General features: G+C 38.6%; 1 protein-coding gene across 1 annotated transcript in view; it reads left to right on the top strand.

The window, feature by feature from the left end:
* LOC129514579 (thrombospondin type-1 domain-containing protein 7B) overlaps window positions 1–18,700 on the top strand; it is a 741,731-nt gene that overhangs the window by 136,187 nt on the left and 586,844 nt on the right. Inside the window, exon 2 of the mRNA XM_055333257.1 lies at window positions 12,643–13,453. Coding sequence (XP_055189232.1) covers window positions 12,643–13,453 — 811 coding nt within the window. The remainder of the gene's footprint in view (window positions 1–12,642; window positions 13,454–18,700) is intronic.

Here is an 18,700-nt window from a genome sequence, read left to right as displayed (position 1 = left end):
CTATGTGTTTTATATCTGTCTCATTCTTTGTGAACAGGTGGCAGATCTTAGACTTATTCTGATGTGTGATTGACTTATTATAGGTCAACTTATAAGTTAGACTTATTCTGACTTATACTTTGTGGTTGTGTGTGTTTCTGTCTTTTGAGAATATAAGTGCTAGGCTTTGGACTGAAAGTTTCATTGGACTCTAAAGTTGAAATTATCGTTTTATTTCATGTTATTTAAAATTGTTGAGGTCACAAAAATATGGTCAGCCATCTCATCTAACAAGGAAAAAGCATCATACATGCAATATATATATATATATTTTCTTTTTTCTTCCAGAAAAAGAATGATGTATGAAAAGAAGTTTGTGAACCATTGCATTCTAGGGATAAATTCTTTGAGATTCACAATGTATATTTAAAAAGCATCGAAGATTCCTGGAAGTAGAAAACTTTAAATTTTATTTAACTCTGCATTGTTCCCAGATTTATTTAATAACAGCACTCCTCTCTGTGTACTGATCTCAGAGGATGCAGCTGTTCCACTGAAAACATTTTGGGATTTCCTGAATGATGATATGTTATCTTCAGCTGGAATCAGATGAAGTGATTACTACAGGAAAGGCCAGGAGGCAGCCCTGTCCTTCCTTGTCCCCAGAAGCTGTTAAAATTCAGCATTTTTTCCAGTCATCTATGTACTAACATTGTCTATCAGATGATAAATGCTACTTTACAATAATTGTTATTTTCATTATGTAAATGTAAACTACCCCCGTAACTCGGATGACATTTCCTCAATTCACTTTCATTGTAAATTGGATTCGCACAAAGCACCCTGGGAAATTCCAGCCATGCAGGGAAGGAGGAGGCTAAAAAGAGTTGATACAGGCTTCAGGCCACTGCCTTGTGCTCAGTCAGCTAGAAAAGGGTAATGAGGATGGATTTTCTCAGTGTGTTATTGAGCCAATGGCTTGAATGTTCTACGGGGCTGTCAGCCCTTGGGCTGGTGGGGGATGTGTTTATTATTGCTTCTCTGATTTCCTTTAATTATTATATGTGGTGGTGATTATTGCAGTGAGTACTCATCTCAGCTAAAACTTTCATTGGGCAAGAAACATAATTTTGTTTAACTTAGTTTGGTTATTTGTTTGGAGATCTTTATACCGCCAGGGTCCCCTACTTTTTCTTTGGTAGGTCCACATATTTCTTAGCCATGTGTTCATACTGGTCACCACCTAGAAGGCCCTTACTCCTGACAGGTTGGCTGATCTCTCCTGAATTCTATGCTGTATCTTGCCCTTTATGCTGTTGCTGCTCTCCCACTGTGCTGAGTGCCTGGATCTGCAGGAGGTGCTCAGTAGCCTTGGCCTTCTCTGCCTCGACACCCTAGGCTGCTATTCCCTCTCTGGGGAAGCAAGGTACATGGTGTTTGTGTCTCTTTTACTAACACTATCATCTCTATTCTTATCAGTCTCACACCAGATAGGACAAAGGGGCAGGGAGGAAGTTTGTATTTTTGAATTAGGAGCTCTGTGCCAAGAGAAGAAACATCTGACATGACCTTGATGAAAAGACTTCTGGCAACACAAAAGGCAGAATCTGTTTGGGCCGTCTGTGCTCATTCCCAAAAGTGTCCTCAAAGGGCACCTGGGTGGCTTAGTCAGTTAAGTGTCCCACTCTTGATTTCAGCTCAGACAATGATCTCAGAGTCCTGAGATCCAGTCCTGTGCAAGGAGTCCACTTGAGAGTCTCTCTCCCCCTCTCTCTGCCCATCCCTGTCCCTCCCCACTTCTCCACTCCTGGTCTCTGCACATGAGCATTCTTTCTCTAAAAAAAAGTTTTTGTTTTTTTTTAAAAAGTGTTCCTTCTAATTAAAATAATTTTTCTTTCTTTCTTTCTTTCTTTCTTTCTTTCTTTCTTTCTTTCTTTCTTTCTTTCTGATTTTATTTATTTATTTATTTATTGATTCATTGATTCATTCATTCATGAAAGGCACAAAAAAAGAGGCAGAGGCATAGGCAGAGGGAGAAGCAGGCTCCCTGTGGGGAGCCCAGGGACCCTGGGTCGATCCCAGGACCCCGTGATTATGCTCTGAGCTGAAGGCAGCTGCTCAACAGCTGAGCCACCCAGACATCCCAAATCTGTGTTTCTTTAAACCAAATGTACTCCTTAAATATATTTGCCCCCTCTCCGAACCCCACACGAAGATGGGGACTTGGTCTCTTACCCACTCCTCCCTTCAGAATAACAACCCCACTCAGAGCTGCACTAGGGTTTGAGCACAAAGACATTTTACACAGAATCCTTCAGAATCCAGCCAGGAACCTGCAGGGACCAACCAGGGCACCCAAATTTCTTGAGTTTCCTTCTGCTTCTGGTGCTTCTTCTCCTTAGACAGAGGAGTGGTCCAAATGAAGTCTTTTACGTACACTTTCCAGACCCTTACCTTCTTAGGTCTTTTCTCAGTGTCAGAGAATTTGTAATCATATCAACAGACTATAAAGTGACACATTCACTCTCTTCATTTCTTCTGCCAATTTTCCTGAAATTAGAAACTTGAGGCATCTGGGAGTTCTTAAAATTAGTCTACTTTGCAAGACTGCTTTGAGGACTGAGTGACATGATTGTTATAAAGTGTTGAGCATGATGTCTGTCCACAGTGTCTGCAGTACTGCTGTTGCTTTTATTATAGTGAAATTGTAACCACCGTAATAATTTTATCCCCAGTCACTCTTTAGTTTTGCTAGTAGTAGGCTGGGATGATAGGATCTGATTTGAAATTCTCTGAGGTGGGGGGGAAGAAAGCTTTGAATCCTCTGAGAAAAAAAGATAATAGCAATCTTATGTGTTGAGTCAACTTCCTTGGTCAATTAGAATATTTGGATGAGATCTCTGTCCCAGGTCAAAGGTATTTCTGTAGACTTGTGTATTTATTAATGGTAAAATTAGCATAGTAATCATGAGAAGACGGAGTACCCCATTCCTCAATGCAGGGGCTTTGTGGAGTCTGGAAAGAAGGGGCCCAGAAAGTTGCAACAAAGAATAATGAGTGTTACAAACAGGGTTGTGGAAAACAGATTTTTAAGAATTCTATTGGACATCATGTTGAGGATTTCTTCCTTTAAACATATGCTAAGAAAACACAGAACAGACTTTTTTTTTTTCTTTTTTCCTCTCATTTGGGCAAAACCATCCACTCATTTGTGTGATGAGTTTCCGGGGGTGACATTACTCCTTGTTATATTTGGACATGATTCTGCTTCCTACAATGCTGTTTGCTCCAGTTTTGATAATGGGTGGGAGGCTAACCATATGCCAACCACTAGGTTAGTGCTGGGAATAGAATGGTGACTAGGACCGACATGTTTCTGCCATCACAGAATTTAGAATCAAGTGGGAGAGACAAAGTTTAAATTACACAGTCGGATTTGTAATTGCAAGTGCGATGAGTGTTTTGTAGAGGAGTAAGGTAGTGCCAGAGCATAGGGAAGAGTTCCCTAAGAAAGTGACTTGAGACATGAAGAGTGAGAAGGAATTAATTTGGCCATAGGTGGTGGAGCATGTGGTTTGCCTTGAGGAATAGTACAAGTAGATTCCCAGATATGTTAGGGAACTTGGAATATTGGAGGAACAGAGAGGTGGCCAACTGAATGGCAGAGCAGTGAGTGAATGTGGGTGGCTCTGGTGATCAGATACTAAGGGGGTGGGAAGGGGCCAGGTCAGGTAGGCACTTGTATGTCATGTTAAAATTTTTTCTTTGAGAAGAATGGGAAGTCACTGATGAGCTTTAAGCACAGAAATACCATAGAGATGATAACCTGCACCCAAAGTGGTAAATATTTGAATTATTAAAAGATATATGTCTATAATATGGAGAAAGAATTGATGTCATGGGTATAGTGGGGTGGGACAGAACATGCCAGAAGGTCAGTCAAGAGGCTACCCCTTTCATTCATACAAGAAAAGGTGGTGTGGAGGATCCCTGGGTGGCTCCGTGGTTGAGCACTGGCCTGCGGCCTAGGGTGTGATCTTGGGGTCCCAGAATTGAGTCCCACATTAGGCTCCCTGCATGGAGCCTGCTTCTCCCTCTGCCTCTCCCTCTCTCTCTGTGTCTCTCATGAATATATAAATAAATTCTTAAAAAAAAAAAAGAAAAGGTGGTGGTTTGGGTGAGGGTAGTGACAGTAGGAATGAAGAAGCATGGATAGACTGGATTGATGTTTAGGAAGTAAAGCTGATGGGTGACTGATTAGATTTGCTCTTTGTAAATAGAATCCTTAGGATGCTCATTAGACTATTTAGGATAAATAGATATTTCTAGTGTTTTCAGATAGAGTATGATACTGTGATTATGCCATGTTACTGCTGTTTCTCAAATATGTTTTCAAATCAGTAACTTGAAAGTTATTTTTCAGATGAGAAGAGTCTCAAACAGTCTTAAAATTGCTGTTTCAGAACTGAAAGAACTATTCCTTTGGGAAGAAAAAAATGAATGAACTAGATGTTTTGTCCACCCAAATGTAGCTTATGTGTTTTGGTTCTCTCTGGTTTGTTCATCGTGAATATCTGCTACTAGAGAGAAGGTGTATTGAGAAGCTGATATACTCCATGTAACTGCTAAAGAATTGAAATTACTAAGAAAAAAATATTATGTCTAGTGCAGTTTTTATCCTAAGCAAAATTAATCCTTCAGTTGCTTAATGATAAAGTGGATGCCACCCTGCCCTTTTGCTTTCTGTATTTTTAAAGCCTATGTACGTAGTCTCAACATTGTTGCTTTTCCAGTGAACCTCTAAGGCGACAGTAAAAAGGGCCTTCTTTATCAAGCCCAAGATGTATTGATTATTCACTGTGGACATAGCACTTTATTCTTTTTTTGGAGCGGGAGGGGCACAACTTAAAAATCTCAGCCTCCCAAGCCCCTGTTCCAGTTTGCTTTCTCTGATGTGTAAAGCAAACAAATTTCTGGCCCTCCTGAAGTTTAGTCACTGCCTGAGTGGCCGATAAGCTGAGGGAGAAAGTCCTTCAGAAGAATATTGTGTGGTACTCAGCTTCACTCTGTTTCTGGGGGACTGTTCATTGCCTTTTTCACTTAACTGATGCCAAACAGCTGAGTAAATGATTGTCTTCTGCTTCTCCAGGGAATTGAGAGGGCTTAGCCAAAGCATTTATTGTAAGTAAAGTCAAAATTGAGTGGAGCCATATTTATGGGATGAGAACATCCCATAAATATCCGTTGACAAGTATCAGAGCCCCAGGAGTTCCGGGGCCATCACTCGAGCCATGCCATTGAGCTGAGACCAAGCTAGGGGCAAACGGCTTTAGGCAGGAGAAGAGTGGTTATGCCCTGAGCCCCTCACACCAGCTGTGCTCACAAAGACCCTCTTCTAAATATAGTGTATCTAATGGACATTGCAAGGCTCCATTTGCTCAAGAGATATGGCTGCTAAAGGTAGTTAAATTGCAGTTGTTGTGGAGAAGGCATAAAGTAGATAGAACTGGAGATTTCAATGTCAGGGCTGCAGAGCTGTTTACCTTATTTGTTTGTTTATCTGAGAGAGTGGGAGGGAAAGAGGAAGAGGGAGAGAGGGAATCTCAAGCAGGCTCCACACCCAGTGAGGAGCCCGACACAGGACTTGATCTCACAACCCTGAGGTCATGACCTGAGACAAAATCTAGAGTCAGACGCTTAACCAACTGACACCCAGGCGCCTCCAAGAGCTGTTTACCTGGAGCGTGTTCTTCGACCTCATGCTTTGATGGTCCTATCTAGCAAAGCAGAAGAATATCAACAATGTACATGTGGTATTGGGAAGATGGTAGGTGATCAAAAACATGTTATTACTATTATTTACTATAGTTATTTTAGGGACGCATGCCTGAGGCTTCATTTGTCCTTTAAGCCTCTCGCCCTTATTGGTTCTCTATGTTCTTGAACAGCAGCTCAGTCCATATTCTCAAGCATGCAAAGTCAGGAAGGATCCCATTTCACATAATACATTGTGAAAGGGCCCCTGGGAACAGGTCCAGGTGCTGGTACAGGAGGCTGAAAGCTCTTGGCATTATCAGACAATTTGTTGCTTGTGTTATATGTGTCTTTATGTAATTTCTATTTATTTTTATGTTTTTCCTCCTTTCCCTCCCCCACTTCTTGGATTACAACCATTTATAGGGTTGTAAATGAAAAGAAATAAACATTTATTCTTCCCTTGCAGTCTTAGGATGTTACAATAGAAGCCCACATGATATAGTGTAAAGATCATTGGAGTGGGTACCTGCAAAGGATTTGTCTGTCCCATTTCTTCTCCAAATGACTTCATGACCTTGGGCAACCCATAGAACTTGTCTAGGCTTCCTTTCCTCCTCCCAGATCTGTGGGCTGTCACATTACCTTTCCATTCCCCCATCTGAGTCACTTAGCAGCCTGTAGGTTTTAGTGATCTGAAAGGACCCACTTTATGTCAGAATGTAGTGAAGAATATGAGGTTTGAGATTTCCTTTTAGGCTTCAGAATCTTTAGAAAGTAGAATTCAAACCAGAACTATTGATAAACAATTTTTTAAAGAGTGGTTTTCTGTCTCTGTGGTGTTTGCATTAGCTGATGAGTCGTTCAGATATATTTCTAATCTGCCTTGCTGTCAAGCTCCGGTTAATGGATGTTCTAGCCACTGGCAACTAATAATTTGTAATCATAAATGATAAGTAACAGAGGCACTTTGCTTTTCAGTCAGAGGCATCTGTCCACAAAGATGAACTTAGAACGTGCTGTTAGGTGTCAAACAAAAACACAATCGTACAGAAAGAGCCTGGAAGGTTAGCAACAATGCTTATGCTTTCTGGAAGTATATATAAATATTCAGTTCAAATGCTCTGTGGTGGCCTATATGGAATCATAAACTGTCTTCAGAAGTCAGCCTTTATACCTATGAAAGTGAAGTTGAAGTTACATTTGGTAGCCCTGAACTGTTGCTGTTAAAATCTTTTAATAGAAATCATTGGAATACTTTAGCACGCATATCCTTCAGACTGCAAATGTGTCTTGAAAATAGTTTTATTATTGGGACACCTGGGTGGCTCAGTGGTTGAGCATCTGCCTTTGGTTCAGGATGTGATCCCGGGGTCCTGGGATCGAGTCCCACATCATCAGGAGCCTGCTTCTCCCTCTGCCTATGTCTCTGCCTCTCTCTGTGTCTCTCATGAGTAAATTGATAAAATCTTAAAAAAAAGTTTTATTATTAATAAAGGATTTTTTTTTTGGTTCCTGTAAAGAGTGCAGTGCAACTTTTTAAACAAAATGCATTATGGTTTAAATGTTTTTTCATTTAAATTTTTTCCATGTTTGTACATTTTCTGTGTTGTATTTCTATTGATAGTCAATACTTTATTTGTATAACAGTTTTCTCTGAGTTTGGGAAGTGCTGCATGGCCTTGGGCATCCTCTGCTAGTAGAAGTTATTAACATGATAGTTTCAGAAATGTAGCCTGTAGAAGAGACATCTCTTCTGGCTTCTATTTTCTCTCAGTATCCCTGCTTCCAGTAATCCCTCCCAGTCTCTGGTTTGCTGCTTTAAGTCTAACGAGCTCTGGAAACCAAAGCATTAAAATTGTTAAACTGTGTACCAAGTAAATGTAAATAGACTCGAAGGAGAGACCAAATGTCCTCCTCAGGAGCAAATTGGCATTACATTTAGCGTACAGATTTTGTGAGATATACTTGGTGTCTCATTTATTTTTATATTTCCAGAGTCTAATACACTACTTGTCAAGTAGCCGCTAATGAGTAATTGTTATGTTAGTGAATGAATGCACAGATGTTACTCTTTTCTCATTCCTTGGGTTTTTTATGTATTTTAGAAAGTGTGATTTCTTAGATATTTGTCCACTATGTAAGGGAAGCATTACTTTAATTACTCCATGGTTGATATGAAGGATGTGTAAGAAGTGAAAGCTACTGCATAAGTTTCAAGCTATTTCTTGGAGGAAAGGCATCTTACCAGTTGGTCAATGTTGTTTTATATCACATTTGGTAGTGTTGAGGTTTATGAGTTCTTTGGTATAGTAATTTTCCACAAATAATTTGGTTAAGATATCAAAGTTTTGCATTGACATTCCTGTCATGCCTCAACCGCATTGCCCAAGTTAAAAATAAAGGCTAATAATAGCTGTGGTTGAAAAAAAAATGCACAGTAAAATAAACATCTTTTCCTATTGCACGAATGGTATTAAGTCAGCATTGCTGCCTCCAACAGTGGTAAATGCTGGAATGTGTTTATGCTCCCTAACCTCTTGAGTTCCCTTTTTCCTTTGTTGTAGGCATCTTAGTGAATGCCACACCTAAAATTCAGGCATCTGGCAGGTCATCTTAAATATGATGATTTAGATTGAGAGATACATAAATCTTAACTAACCCAGTTAAGGATAACTTAATTAAGAGACCACAATGTGCCAGCACTTTTCTCTTCTAGGGGAATATTACATTAGAGCATTCACATATTTGCACTTTCTGCAAAAGCACAGGCAGTAAAAAAAAAAAAAAGAAAAGAAAAGAGGAATCACAGAGTCTAATGTGAACGTGATCCAAGAATTAACAAAAGCCACCCTTTCACGCCCAAAGATTTTACTTCTAAACCAAAATGTTAATGTGTTCATTAAAACTGGTGTGATTTAAAGGATTTAGCAGTTTATTTCAAAGTGGCTGTGTTTATTGCACAGAAAAGGTAGTAAGTTGCAGGTGGATGATGTTTTTATATAATGTCAGTCCAGGTAAACAAGTACTGAATTATTATTCCTATTATACCATCGTAGTATTTTCTGAGACTGTAACACAGCGTTTTGGTTTAAAGGAACAGTATGTCTCACTAAATTTTTAATCCTTTACTGGTTGTAATTTTTTTTTAATTTGTATTACTTGGGGCCTGTTTTCAATTAAAAAATACCAAATGACTGATTTTTAAAAGCATGGGTTTCCTATATGTTTCTTTAGATTACTCATCTCAGATATATATTGTGACTATAATCACATTTTACATATGTGGAAAATTTAAAGGTGATATTCTTTTTCTCCACACAACTGCTCAAAGCTTTAATATGTTCTATTTCTGAACCTGGACAAGGGATACAAGATTTCTCAGACTGCAGTTCACATTTTACTTCAATATGCATGTTTTCCAAAATGGCAAATCCCTCAGGGCTATGTGATTTTCACTAGTGTGTGTTTAAAGTTCATAGGCAAACACAACTGAATAAATCAGGGAACACAGTCTTCTGTATGCCTGAGAAATGCAAATTGTTATAGGTCAATTGTTGAGAGGTCTTGTCTCCATCTTGTATATCTTGTTTGCAATTTGTTTTTCATTTATTCCAAGCGTACACAATTCACTTTATATTTGCTTGTTACTTACATGTTGTTCAGTTGTCTTCAAAGTTTGCTTTTAATATGAAGAGAAACTATTCTCCCCTGACTGTGCTTTCCTGAATGTACTGACTAATGCTTATCAACATGCATGTGTCTTACTGTGCAAGACCTGCCATCCTAAATTAACAGGGCCAGGAGGGGGAAATCATTGCCCACATACTACCTTGATTATTTGTACTGATATCCAAAGGAGTATTAACTAACAGATCGGAGAGATCAGAGCTAAGCTAAGAAACAGATGTATCTGCCTTGGGATGTAAGGAGCACATACACCAATGCTCACTCTAGAAAAGACTTTTCAAATGCAGGGCAGGAGCCCATGCTTGGAGTCTTGTGGAGCTGCAGTCCCATTTGCGTACCATGTACTACCATGTGTAACCTTGCATATGCTTTAAAACTTCTCTGATCTTCACTTCTCCAGCTGCTAAAATAAGCATTCTAGCCCCATGCCAGAGGACTGTTGTAAGGAATAGGAAGGAACTGGGCAAATGACTAGTAATATATAACAAACCAGCTGTTGGGTTTCTGTCGTTGTTGTTTGTTTGTTTTTAATGTCTTGATTTGCCTTAAATTGTGGCGTGGTGTAAATACTCCCATCATGGTTGATATCAAACTATGAATGATTTAACAACCACCTGGTAAAATTCTTAAATATATAATAGTCCTCTGGTACCAGTCCAAGCCCAGCACAGCACTGCTAGCCCTTAACAAATGACGATAATCATTTAATAGTTATATTTTGTCTTCCATTGATCTAAGGGAATTTTTGCTGTTTGGTGTATTTCTGTATAGATGGAGAATGTGAAAGCTAAGGAAAGAATAGTAATGTATAAGGTTTAAAATATTAATGATTTCAAATAACAAAAAAGAGCTACCTTAACAATTTTGAAAGTAGGCGGAAAACTTACAAGAAGAAAACATTTTAATAAGAAAATGTGTTAGTAAAATGCTTTAAAAGTAAGAATAAAGATCACTTTGTAAGCTGTTCTAGATGACTTAAGTTTAATATTAGCTTTTTCAGATTGCTTAGAAATGGTTTGATATTTCTGGTCTTACTTTCTTTACACAAAAAAAGTCCTAAGGGGAAAATTGTGTGTATTTCATCCTTCAACAAATAAAGATAAGCAGACAGCTATTATTTAAAAACCTAGTACTTTCAAAAAGTGCTTCTTTCAATTTCATCCAATAGCTGTTTTATGTTAGTCAAAACTGACTTTAGATTTTAAAAGTTTGCTACAAAGATATATTTTTTGGAAGTATTTCTTTACTGAGTAACCATGGAGATTTTTTTGGGGGGGTGGGCGCAATAATAAAAATGTGCATGTATACTCTGACATGATGGACAAGGGATGGCATATTTGAACTGCAATTGCTCCAGAATGTCTGGGCACATGAAGCCTGTAAATGGCTTTCATGCAGCAATAAACATCTCAATTTACAAAGCACAAAACTGTGGGTGATCCAGGAGAAAATCACCAGAATTGAGGGCAATTGATGAAATCAGCTTGTGTTGAGAGTACCTTTTTTTTGTTTTGTTTTGTTTTGTTTGTTTTTTTCTGTGCATGTACTGTGCCAGGGGCAGTCCGTGCTGAGACACCACACCTGGGAAATGTATGGGTAAACTCAAGGGCATTGGTATGAGTAAAAGTTGACTTACTCTAGTGAAACTCCTCTGTCCATTTCAGCCAGGGGAAACTCCAGGATGGGGACACTGAAAGGACAAGAGAGTATTTTCTATGTTAATCTCACTTACAGAGTAACAGAAGTCATTGGCATGGTAGGTCTGCGTATCTAGACAGTACTGTGAGGAAGAATTGGGAAGATTGTACATTAGAACCCCCAAACTGATGGACTGCTATAGTGAGAGATTTCATTGCAGCATGTGGCCACAGATGCAAATACCTATTTTTGGGGGGATGTATATGTCTCTTCCTAAATGTGCATGACTCTGTACACATTTCCTGTCCTAGAATTGTAGTGGATGTGCATGAAAACATATTCCATGAAGTTTTGGGTGTTTGATCAGACTTGGGGGAAGAGAGAAAGACTGCACCTACTTTCTCGTACCTAGGTAAATTCAAACCTTTCTCAGGGTATGAATTGCCTTTATTATCACAACCTAGTACAAGGACAACGTTTACATGGGTAAGCTGGTAAAGTTTTCTTGGGTTCATGTTACATATTAAGTAAAGTGAAAGAGAGGGAAGTATTTTTTTCCCATTGATACAAAAATCTGATTACTTGCCATCCTTATGAAACGTTGTATTATCAGCCTTCTAGATAAGGCTGGCTGGTATGTCTACCAATTAGATGCAAAACAACGTGAGAAACATTGCTTGACGCTGTTTTATCTGCCCATTTCTTTGTGGGACTCTTTCCCATGAAAACATATTCATTAATTAAAAGATTTGGCATATTGCAAACTAATGTTGGAAGCTTTACCCAGAGTCTGTACCTATCAGAAATCAAAGTGGGTATATTTCAGGAATCAGAGGTGCAGAATTTCCACAGGCAGTTCAGTGTTACTGACACTGCTTTTAGTAGATCCTCTTCCATCAGATATTTTCTGTTTCATACAGTTCACTCTGTGAGCAAAATCCAAAAGCAGAGACACCTATTTAGCAAATGAAAGATATCCAAAATAGCAAATGAATATATATCCGAAATATATTTAGGATACTTTTGCAGGTTATTATTATTTTTTTAAATGTATTTCTCTTCGGAGCCACCTGGAATATTGAGTCAAAGGCTTGGAAAAGTGAAAAATCCTACTTTATTAAAATCCTAGTTTTAGGGCTCTTCTTTTAGATTGACACATTGTCTAACTAGAATGTATTAATTTTGGGTTAGATATATAGGCTTTGCACCATAATGATTATAATGATACCAATCATGTATTGAGCATGTGTTGTCTTCCTGGCACCACTTTTTACCACTGATCCTCAGAACAGCTCTACAAGTGAGTGTTTTTATTCTCTCCCTTATGTAGTTAAGGAGTGTAGGGCTTAGAAAGTGCAAGTAATTCATCCAAGTTGACTTTGCTGGTAAGAGTTGGAGTGGGGGTTTCAACAAAGGCAAACAGGATTCAGCGTCCACACCCTTTAGCAAGCAGATTATATTGTCCACTCAGATCCATAATTTCATAGGGGTTGTGCTGGGAAGTGTGCGCATTGACCCATTTTTGTGTGGATGGCATCATGGAATCTCTGAGTGGTTGACACCTTTGTCTTTCTGCCCTAGGCCCCTGGGGAAGGTGCACAGGAGACTGTGGACCGGGAGGAGTGCAGAGCCGGGCACTGTGGTGTTTCCACTTGGAAGGGTGGACGGGTCACCTATCTAACTGTGATGAGAACAACAGGCCTCCAAAGGAAAGGAGCTGCTTCCGGGTGTGTGACTGGCACAGCGACCTCTTCCAGTGGGAGGTCTCTGACTGGCACCATTGCGTGCTGGTGCCTTCCAACCTTGGCCAAGCCAAGCCTCGGACTGCAGAGTGTGTGACGGCGCAGCATGGGCTGCAGCACCGGACCGTGCGCTGTATTCAGAAGTTGAACAGAACCGTGGTTGTAAATGAAATATGCGAACACTTTGCCCCTCAGCCCCCCACAGAACAAGCTTGCCTCATTCCCTGCCCCCGGGATTGTGTCGTGTCTGAGTTCTCACAGTGGTCGGAGTGCAGCAGGGGATGCGAGAGGCAACTGCAGCACCGGATCCGTGCAGCCATCTCCCCCCCTCTCTATGGTGGGTCCCAGTGTCCCAACCTGACCGAGTCAAGAGCCTGTGACACCCCCATGTCCTGTCCTCTTGGCGAAGAGGAGTATACTTTTAGCCTTAAGGTAGGACCATGGAGTAAGTGTAGACTGCCTCATCTTAAAGAAATTAACCTAAGCGGAAGAACTGTTCTGGATTTTAGCTCGGATTCAAAGGAGCGAGTCACCTTTCGACATCAAAGTTACAAGCCACATCACCATCCCAAGCCCTGGGACCTAGAGATTGGTTATCAAACCCGGCAGGTCTGGTGCACCAGAAGTGATGGGAGAAATGCCGTGTTAAGGTAGGAGGCCTTCAGTGTTCATAGCTTTGGTTCACCTACCTCTTTTACAATGTAATTTCATAAAGTTTCTTTGATTCCTTATGAAGGGAAAATTATAACTGGGTTGGGATTTGGATATTTAGAAGTTCCATCTAAGAAGTTTTCAGTTTCTCTTATGAATATTTCAGACTGGAGACCAGGAAGCGCTCTGAATTCTTGCATAATTAGTAGTGCAACTATTCAGGATAAGGCATGTATTGCCGCATTTTGTCAAAGTATCAACTGGTTTAAAAAAATAGGTCTGTACTGTTATTACAGTAATAAAAGACTAAGCCTTTCTTTCTTTTTTTTTTTTTTTTTAGATTTTATTTATTTATTCATGAGAGACAGAGAGAACAAAGATCTAGGCAGAAGAAGCAGGCTCCCTGTGTGGAACCTGATGCAGGACTCGATCCCAGGACCCTGGAATCAGGCCCTAAGCCAAAGGCAGACGCTCAACCACTGAGCCACCCAGGCGCCCCAAGCCTTTCTTTATAATGATAAAAATTCCAACTGACTCTTAAAACTGGGATATATATTATGCAAATATTTATCATTTTTCATAATGTTCATGGTTTTTACATTTGTTTTTGTTTACTTTTGTTTTCATGATTAAGAAACTTCTCTAACATTTTAGTTGTAGATTTTTTATAGTAATAATAATAAAGTTAATACAAGAATGCTTTCTATGGCATTGATTTGGAAAAAAATTACCTTGTATAGCAATAAATAGAATTACAAACCTAGAGAGGGAGTGAACTGGAACTTTTCTTTTTTTAAAGATTTATTTATTTATTTATTTATTTATTTATTTATTTATTTATTATAGACCGAGAGAGAGAGAGGGGGAGACAGAGACAGAGACACAGGCAGAAGGAGAAGCAGGCTCCATGCAAGAAGCCCGATGTGGGACTCGATCCCGGGACTCCAGGATCGTGCCCTGGGCGGAAGGCAGGCGCTAAACCGCTGAGCCACCCAGGGATCCCCTGAACTAGAACTTTTAAAAGGAATAATTTATTTTATTTTATTTTAATTAATTGATTGATTGATTTTTAAAGATTTTATTTATTTATTCATGAGGGACACACAGAGAGAGAGAGGCAGAGGGAGAAGCCCGCTCCATGCAGGGAGCCCTATGCAGGACTCGATCCCGGGACTCTGGATCATACCGTGAGCCCAAGGCAGGTGCTAAACTGCTGAGCAGCGCAGGGATCCCTAGTACAAAAAAATCATGACATAAGTATATAGAAATATGTTCAAAGTAGTATTTGTTTAATTTTCCCCAGAAGGCCTTAAATGGAAACACTTGTATATTACCGAGTTTGTTCCAAATTTATATACCTTTCACTAGTACTTAAATTACAAAACAGTGAAATGCTCATCTCTAGAATTAGTCATTATCAGTTACTGTTTTCTCATAATCCATAGCTGGCTGGGAGAGGCTCAAAAGAGTACCTCTGCTATTCTAGAACAAAGTAATGTGATGATTTTTTTTTCCATTTGACTTCACAAATGAGCATATTTTATCTTTGATGCTTCATTCTGATTTATGCTATATGCAATTGGCAGTTCCATTGAAGAATGATTTTCTGCCTTTTATTGCCTGCTTCTGTGAAGCCCAAGAGATTAAGCAGATGATTTGGGTGATTATTGTTTGAATGTGTATGTGGGATTCTGTAGACATTGTATTTTTTTAAGACATTGTATTCTTAATATCCCAAGAATGTTTTCATTTTTAGTTTGCTTGTTTTTGCCATTTTTATTAAGAGACTTTATTTTTTAGAGTGATTTTAGATTTACAGAAAGATTGAGTGGAAAATACAGTTTCCATATACCTTCTCATCACTCCCCTCCACACATACAGTTTCATACATACATCTTCCATCAGTGTAGTGTATTTGTTTCAATTCATGAGCCAATATCAATATATTACTATGCTCATAGTTTACGTTGGAGTTCACTGTGTTGTACTTCTGTGGGTTTGGACAAATGTATAATATGTAACCACCATGATTGTATCATAAAGAATAGTTACATTGCCCTAAAAATCTGTGCTCTACTTATTGATCCTGCCTTTCCCCAGTTCCATTCCCTGACATTCAATGATCTTTTTACTGGTTGCAAAGTTTTATCTTTTCCAGAGTGTTATATAGTTGGGATGAGGCAATATATAACCTTTTCATATTGGCTTATTTTGCTTAGCAATATGTATTTAAGGTTCTTCCATGTGTACCCATGGCTTAATAGCTCAGTTCATTTTATCACTGAATGATGTTTGTTGGTTTACAAACTACCGCCCCACCCACCATATACACAGGGCAAGGAGAAACCAAAGAAAGAGAGGCAGACTACTCCAGATTGGTAGGTGGCATTTTAATAAGCAAGGAAACTTACTTATAAGGCTTATTTTAGGTGGATGCAAAATGAGGAGATCTCTGTACCCACCTGCCAAATCTTAAAAGTTTATATAGAGGCCTTAATTGGGTCCAGTCACACATACCATCCAGATGGTTTCAAAACACCTACTTCCTTAAGGCTACGTCCTTAGAGGTGCTCCCACTGTGTACAGAGCATAGGTTGCAAGGACAAGGGAGGGGGTGAGGAGCTCCCAATTGTCCAGGTCTAGCCTAAGGGTCAACTGGAAGTCCTGTCCTCTTGATTACCTCCTCCAGCAGTATTCTATTGTATGGATATATCACAGTTTGTTTTCCACTACCTTATTGAAGGACATCTTGGTTGCTTCCAAGTTTTGGCAGATATAAATAAAGTTTCCATAAACATTCATCTGCAGATTTTTATGTGAACATACGTTTTCAACTCATTTGGAAAAATACCAGTGGGCATATTTTTGTATATTATGGTAAGAGTTTGTTTAGTTTTGTAAGAAACTGCCAAACTGTCTTCCAAAGTGGCTGTATCATTTTGCATTCCCACCAGCAATAAATGAGAGTTCCTATTGCTTCACATTCTGGCCAGCATTTGCTATTGTCAGTGTTTTGGATTTTAGCCATTTTTTGATAGGTATGTAGTGGTATCTTGTTTTAATTTGCAATTCCTTAATCACATATGATGTTCAGCATCTTTTTATATGCTTGGTTACCATCTGTTTATCTTCCTTGGTGAGGTGTCCAGGGATTTTGCCTGTTTTTTGAGTTGTTTTCTTATGGTTGAGTTTTATAAATTCTTTGTGTATACCAGTCCCTTATCAGATGTTTTGAAAATATTTCTTTCTCGTCGATGGCCTGTCTTTTCATTCTCTCAAAAGCGTCTTTCACAAAGAAGCTTGTTTTTTTTTTAATTTAAATGAAATAAAATTTATCAATATTTCTTTCATGGATTATTCTTTGGTGATGCATCTAAAACAACAAATTCTCTAAACCTAGGATCAACTAGATTTCCTCCTATATTGTTTTCTAGTGGTTTTATAGTTTTACGGTTTCTATGGTCCAGTCTAGTTTTTAGGACAGGATAAGATTGGTGTCTGACTTCTTCTTCTTTTTTTTTTTTTTTTTTTTTGTATATGAAAATTCAATTGTTCTAGTGCCAATTGTTAAAAAGACTCTTCTTTTTCTATTGAATTGCCTTTGTTCCTTTGCCAAAGATTATTTGACTATATTTATGTGGATCCATTTCTGGGCTCTCTTGTTTTTATTCCATTGATCCATTTATCTATTTGCCAGTAAAAAATGTCTTAAATACTGAAGCTTTATAGTAAGTCCTGAAGTTGGGTAGTGTCAGTCCTCTGAATTTGTTCTTTTTTAATATTGTATTGACTCTTATGGGTCTTTTTGTTTTTCCATATAAACTTTAGAGTTAGTTTTTTCAATATCTGCAAAATAATTTGCCAAAATTTTGATTTGTATTGTTTGTAGTGTATGGAGCAATTTGCAAAGAAATCCTTTCCATGTACCTGGAATATTTCTCCATTTATGTACATCTTTGATTTTTTCATCAGAGTTTTGTACATTTTATCATGTAGATCTTGTACATATTTTATTAGATTGATATTTCATATTTCTGGTGCTAATATAAATGCATTTTATTTATGGATATTATTGGCTAATGTTTTTTTAAGAAAGAGGACACAAAATACTAATATCAGTAATGAAAGAGGTCATCACTAATGATCTCATGGACATTAAAAGAATAATAAAGGAATATTATGAACAAATTTATGCTCACAAGTTTGATAAATTAGATGAATGGATCAATTCTTTGAAATACACAACCTGCGAGCAGCCTGGGTAGCTCAGCGGTTTAGTGCCACCTTCAGCCCAGGATGTGATCCTGGAGACCCGGGATCGAGTCCCACATCAGGCTCCCTGCAGGGAGCCTGCTTCTCCCTCTGCCTGTGTCTCTGCCCCCCTCTCTCTGTCTCTGTGTCTCTCATGAATAAATAAATAAAATCTTAAAAATGAAATACACAACCTGCTAAAACTTGCAGAAGAAAAAAATCTCTAATATGAATAGGTGTATAGCTATTAAAGAAATTGAATCAATCATTAGTAACCTGCCAAACCAGAAAGCACCTGGTCCCAATGGGTCCACTGTGAATTCTACAAGTGAAGAAGAAAATTAATACTAAGTTGCTATACTTTATTTCAGAAATAGAGTACACATTTCCCAATTCATCCATGAGGCCAGCATTACCCTATTATCAAAAACCAGGAGAAGATATTATAAGATAGTAAAACCAAGACCAATATCTATACACATATATGCAAAAATTCTCAAAAAAATATTAGCAAATAATATCCAACAATACATAAAAAAATACTACACCACAACCAAATGTGATTTATTCCATATACGCAAAGCTGGTTCAACATTCAAAAGTAAATTAACACAGTCTAATATATCTACAGACTAGAGTAAAATAATACAATCAACTCCATAGACACAGAAAAATCACTTGACAAAGATCTATACCAATGCATATAAAAATTCTCAGCAAACTAAGAATATAGAGGGAGTTCTTCAACATGATAAAAAACATCCTTGGAGAGCCTGAGTGGCTCAGTTGGTTGAGTGTCCAACTCTTGATTTCAGCTCAAATCATGATCTCAGGGTTGTGAGATCAAGCCCCCCAACAGGTTCCGTGCTCAACGCAGGCAGTCTGCTTGAGTTTCTCTCCCTCTGCTCATGCTTATGCATGTTCTCTCTCTCTCTCTCTAATAAATAAGAGAGCTTTGTACCTAAGCTACCTTAGAAAACTAGAAAAAGAAAAGC

This window comes from Nyctereutes procyonoides, unplaced genomic scaffold (assembly GCF_905146905.1).
Source record: "Nyctereutes procyonoides isolate TBG_1078 unplaced genomic scaffold, NYPRO_anot_genome, whole genome shotgun sequence".
NCBI classification, from domain to species: Eukaryota; Metazoa; Chordata; class Mammalia; order Carnivora; family Canidae; genus Nyctereutes; species Nyctereutes procyonoides.
The sequence above is the reverse complement of the archived record's forward strand: the minus strand, read 5'-3'. Positions and strand labels throughout refer to the sequence as shown.